This window comes from Triturus cristatus, chromosome 10 (assembly GCF_964204655.1).
Source record: "Triturus cristatus chromosome 10, aTriCri1.1, whole genome shotgun sequence".
Taxonomy (NCBI): domain Eukaryota; kingdom Metazoa; phylum Chordata; class Amphibia; order Caudata; family Salamandridae; genus Triturus; species Triturus cristatus.
In genome coordinates this window covers 660,928,266-660,934,265 of record NC_140593.1, presented here as the reverse complement: position 1 = coordinate 660,934,265, position 6,000 = coordinate 660,928,266, and the positions used below count along the sequence as shown (strand labels likewise).

The window sequence follows — 6,000 nt, the reverse complement described above, 5'->3', positions numbered from 1 at the left end:
ATTAATACTATGGAACCGCTTCCCATTATTACAGGTGACGGAGTTACCCTCCTATAAAGGCGTCTTACCAGGGTATCGCTAACCACACCGAGCGATATAACACTGGCGACAAGGGTGCTTCGTGCTGCCCCAGTGTCCCGCAGCAGCCGCGTACCCAGTGTGAGGGTGCGTGGTGCTCGTGCTGCTGAGTCAGCCACGCCCAATCGGCCATATGCGTCTACCCGACTGCAGCAGGCTCCTCCACCACGACGCACATTGCCAAAGGCTGCCTCACTCACAAGTGGAGAACAGTTACACTCTGGCCCCTCGGCAGTGGAACAAGCTGAAACAGCAGCAGGACATGCATACCCTGCAAGTATCTTTAGTAAGTGTCACGAGGAGAGAGGAAATAATAAAGAAAACAAAGGAAAGTTGTAGTGGTCTTCTTTATCCCTCTCATGTTTAGAATGCTCGCACCATGATGTTCTGGCTGCGAGCATTCTTCTGTAGAATATGGAATACTGTACTTTGAATATGTTGGGCAGTTGCCATTTGGTTGTATATGGAGCCGGCTGCTGCACAGCACCTGAGATATGAAAAAACCTTTTCCTTAAAGCTTTCCAGCATTGCTTGGTGTCAACTTACTACAAATTATATGGCAACGATTTCCAGGTGACTGACGAACCCACGGGAGAAGTTCGGACCTCATCCCTTCATTGCCGTCCTTTGAGGGTCTCACGATCAACAGGTGAAAGTTGAAGCTGTGATGTACGATTGATGTTCTACCCCAATGGGAAGCTGAAGAGCATGAGGTACTGTCCGATACGTTTTGCTTAAATTGCGGCACCGTCACATACAGGGAAGTTGTTTCACCCTCACGACGTAGTGCTTTACCTAAGGTCTGCAGATTAGTCTTTCGGTATAAAACTAATCAACGCCATCTTGGTTGTGGATACTCAACGTGGAGGAAATTTTATGTCCTTGAACTGCTTTGCGTGTCAAGAAGCACTTTCGGCCATTTTAGAGGTGGTGATACTACGTGAATCTATGCACGACGTCACCGCCATCTTGTGTGTGGCGAAAATTAGTCTTCGATGGTTTCCAATAGCGCAACATCGCGTTATTCTAAATAAGTTAAATTTTTATATATTATCGACCATCGGTGCCTGTCATCAGTGACACGCACACCAAACAGAAGTACTGCTATTAACGGCTTACGACGTGCATCGCACATCGGTGGAACCCAGAACAGACACTACGTTAAGAACATATATTTTTCACCGGACAATAAACAGGTATTTTACAGTTAGCAATTTGCGCATCACGGATCGGTGATGCGCACACCAGACTCTACAGGAACAGCTGTTTGACGTCTTGGGAAATGCACTCTAGGTGCCGTTTATGAACAAATCGATACCGTATTTTAGACATTTCTTCTATTTCGTCTTTACTGTGACATACACAGCGTGCATGGTAAGATTTGGTGAGGAGGTTTATTCTGTCCTGCAACGTGGTGATATGCACACCAGGCGTGTCAATTGAATTACCAAATCTCTATTTCAATCAACCTCCTTTGGTTGCCTTTAAAACATTATAACATCTTTAGCATTTTCATGTTTTATTACGTTAAGGTGCACATGTTGAGGAGATATATTGTTTAGTTCTATTTGAGTACACACCATTCTATCTCATTAGTACTCCTCACACTTTTTCTTTTTCTCTTTCTAAGCATACAATTTGACTTGTTTTCTTACTCTGTAACAACCATGCAGTCTGTTTCTCCACCTTTTCTGGAATTGCCTGGAGATCCTCCCATTGCTTGGAAAAAATGGTATGATGGGTTCATCACTTATCTTGGTGCTATAGGGGCTACCTGTTACAGGGCTGAAAGGAAAACATTGCTGCTTCTGCATGCTTTAGGGTTTGAAGTGAGATCTGTGTTTAATCATTTGCCTCCTTTAGTACGTGCTGCTGAAGATGAAGAAATAGACAAATTCGTAGAGACAGTCAAAAAGTTAGAGTTACGTTTTGATATTCAGCCCAGTCTTGTTGTTGTTAGACACAAGTTTTTCAAACGAGAACAGAGACATGGTGAAAATATTGAAGACTTCGTATCTGCTCTACGCATGTTGAGCGCAGAATGTCAATTTGAGGCATTTAGGGATCAACTAATAAGAGATCAGTACATTTGTAAATGTTCTGACAAAAGCATTCAGCAGAAGCTGCTGTCTTTGGGCAATCCCTCCCTTGAGGAAACAATCCCCATTGCTCTTTCAAAGTCTTCTGCAAAGGAATTGGATGAGAAGGTCACACCCACGAAAGAAGAATCTGTAACTGTTGTGAGGTCTAAAGATGTTAAAAACAATGTGTCAGTACGCCCTGAAAACAAGTTTTTCAGATAGTCTAACATATGTTTTAAATGTGGTAATTTTCCTCACTTTAAATCAGGACGACCTTGACCAGCTAAAAATGTGGTTTGCAGAACATGCAGGAGGTTGGGACATTTTGCTAAAGTATGCCAGTGTGGCAAGCGTCATTTTTCATCTTCATTTGATGCAAAACAGGTCTCAAACACTTCTTCTGCTTCTTCCGTTGCAAATGTGTCTGCCTCTGAATGCACTCGGGACAATTTTGGAAATATTCAAGATGACCTGAGAGACATGGTTGTTGTTGTGGGGGAGATGAACACCATTACAGGTGACACCTCTGAGTGTGTGGATCCATATGTGGATGTTGAGATCGGTGGAAAAAATATTTGCTTGTTAGTAGACTCGGGAGCAAGGATAACTATGTTAACTCAGGAATTGTTTAATGAGGTTTGGGGTCTCGTTCTTTGCACCCTCCAGATAGATCTCCAGTTTTGTACGAAGGGAGGAGCATTGAATTGGCTGGATTCTTTGAAGACACACTGGTATTTAGGGGCAGAAAGATACTTGGCAAAGTATATGTGGCAATCAAAGGGTTAAACATACTTGGGTGGTTTCACCAGGGACTGTTCAAGATGATACTTAGACCAGGTACCAGAAATCAAGTTTCCATTCTTCGTTCTGATGACTTTGTCGAAAAATTGACAGATGCTAGCCTTCTGTTTTTGGTGAGGGTCTTGGACAAGTTAAAGGATTTACTCACGTTATTAAGGTCAAGGATGATGCCATACCTGTTAAGCATGTTCCGTTTAGCGTTAGGGATCAATTGGAACAAGAACTTAACGGTCTTTGCAATAAAGGAATCATTGAGCCTATTGAATCGTCCATTTGGCTATCCCCCTTAGTCATCCCGAAGTAAAAGAATGGTGAACTTTGCGTTTGTGTTGACTTACGCAGTCTTAATAAAAATATTTGGATAGATTCCCATCCTCTCCCAAAGATTTCTGACATGTTGTCGTTAATTAGTGGTTCGAAGTGGTTTAGCAAGCTGGACTTGGCATCAGCTTACCACCAGGTGGTTTTGGACCCTTCTTCTAGGCACCTCACTGCATTCGTTTCACCTATTGGCTCTCTCCAATACTGCTGCATGCCGTTTGGGTTGGCCTCTGCGGCACCAGTTTTTCAAAGAATTATGTCCAACATGCTTAAGGGAACAAAGGGTGTTGTTGTCTTCCAAGATGACATGGTGGTTCACGGTGAGTCATGTGACTCACACGATGATACTATGTTTCGTGTTCTGGATGCTTTGCAAGAAGGGGGTGTTGTCCTAAAGAAGGACAAATGTGTATTCAGAGTGCAGACAGTGGAATATTTGGGGCATGTACTTTCTGAGCGTGGTGTTGAGCCGAGACCAGGTCTTGTTAAAGCTATTGGTGACAGTCCCCCTCCCAAAGACAAGATTGGTCTTAAGTCATTCATTGGACTGTGTGAGTTTTACTCACGGTTTATACCGGACTATGCTTCTAGAGTTCAACCTTTGTCTAACATGCTCAAGAAGAATGTTTCTTTTCTCTGGGATGATCGTTATAAAGAGGTGTTTGAATGGATAAAACATCAGTTAATTAGCCCTAAGGTACTCAAACCCTTCGACCCAAACGCAATGTGCACTATTACGGCGGATGCCAGTTGCCTTTTCACTCAGAGTATCAATGGGCATGAGCATACTTTGGGTTATGCCTCTAGGGTTCTACGAGGATCAGAATTGAATTTTGCTGTCATTGAAAGAGAGTTATTAGTGTGCTGGTGGGCCATAAGAAAGTTTAGTCCCTATTTCTGGGGCAAACACTTCCAATTGCACACAGATCACAGTCCCCTGGTATCTATTCTCACAGGTGATAAACTAAAGGAACATACTCCAAGGATTGCTCATTTGTCAACAAAGTTGTTGCAATATGACTTTGAGGTATCATATATTCCTGAAAACAAGAATGTAAGAGCAGATTATTTTTCAAGATATCCTGTTGAGGGGGATAGTGAGAATGATGATGACGATGATGATTGTTTTGTTGCTTCTCTGGTGCTGGAAGACATGTGTGCTATGAATGAAACAGAATGGAGGGATGAACTCTCCAAGGATGTGTTACTTTGTGAAGTCATTAAATGCGTGAAAATTGGCTGGCCAAGGGAGAAGAATGCACATTACTCTCTGCAGACTTTTGTTAAAGTCTCTTTGGAACTTTCTCTGGAGGATGGTCTATTGGTGCGTGGTGATAGATTGGTTCCGCCTGATGCGATCAGAGTTAGGTTAATCAAGGGTGCACATGAGGGACATTTGGGCAAAACATTTACCAAGAGAAGGTTGCGTGAATATTTCTGGTGGCCTCAAATGGACAAAGATGTTGATGTATTTGTTGGCGAGTGTGTTGTATGTTCTAACTCTGAGAAGAGTTTCAATGTCAGAACTCCTCCTCTTCAACCCATTATGTTACCTGATAGGCCTTGGGAGAAGATTGGCATTGAGCTGGTTGGTCCTTTCAATATGCTTCCTTCTACTTCAAGATTTGCGATTGTGGCCATAGATTATTATTCAAAATGGCCCGAAGTACGTTTTATTAGTGTCAGGACCATGCAGAGCACCCCTGTTAAAGCGCGCTCTCTGTATGGTAAGGATAAATTTCATAGAGAGTTTGGTTACTACCTGTACCGTATTCCTAAACAGCAAAGACGACTCAAGATGGCCGCTGTGGGTCAGCGGTCTAGTGTTTCTGAGCAGAAGAGCAATCAGGAACATCCAGGTGAGGCGCCCGCAAAAGTGCGCACTTCACCTGAAGCCTAGGACGAAGAAGGCTCGGCGGTTGGAGCGGCGCAAAGTTTAGTCAGGGACTTGCGTCGTGCTAGACTTCGTCGCGCTTCAATTTTCAGCAGAGTTCTAATGGGAGTTTCAGAGAAGCGCTGGGAAGCGCTGTCAGTAAGCTTATTTTTTGGAAGTATTTGTTAGAATTTGGAGCTGTGTTAGCTCGTATTTGGGCATTAGCGTTTGTTATCTTGAGGGTGCAGTTGTCCGATTGTAGAAGAACCATTTCAGGCACGAACAGTATTTTGACTTTTATATTGTTAGAGTCTTTGACGGAGATCTGCAGGAAAACACCAAAATTTAGTTACAGAACTTGGAGGGAACATTGTAGCAACAATATCGTTTATCTCCAGATTAAAAGAGAGAGAATCTCAGTTTGAAAATGTTTTGACCCGAGTATTTAGGAAAGCTAAAAGTTTCGTTTTCTTATTGTTTGGAAACCTTAATTTACACACACTAGAGTACATAGAAGCTATATAAAGGAGTAGACAGTACTTCTTAGCCTCATCAGAAAATAAATTCAAAACAAAAGGAAAGAAGAATACCCAGCTAGTAGTGAAGAATCACTAGGAGTCTTCTGTACACCTTGTAGGTAAGGCTCAGTAAGAAGAGAGAGAAAAAATAGGTTCTCAAATATATTAATATAATTAAAACTTTGATTTGTAGTTACAGACAAGGCATTTCATACACAATACAGAAGAAAGGAGAGAGGCACACATCACCAAGGAATTGGGTATGTGTAGAGTAAAGAGTATTAATCTATGTTAATTTTTTAATGTGATTAATAGCAAGTCGTTTAAT

At 42.3% G+C, this 6,000-nt stretch overlaps 1 protein-coding gene across 2 annotated transcripts in view; it reads left to right on the top strand.

The window, feature by feature from the left end:
* The first annotated feature begins 238 nt into the window (after positions 1–238).
* Positions 239–6,000, top strand: part of LOC146789872 (uncharacterized) — a 30,814-nt gene continuing 25,052 nt past the window's right edge. The window contains exon 1 of one of the 2 annotated variants that reach the window (XM_085632228.1): positions 239–364. In XM_085632228.1, coding sequence (XP_085488354.1) covers positions 341–364 — 24 coding nt within the window. In that variant the 5' untranslated portion in view covers positions 239–340. Of the gene's footprint in view, positions 365–1,296; positions 1,453–6,000 lie in introns of those variants that run through there. The other variant, XM_085632227.1, reaches the window with a different exon arrangement.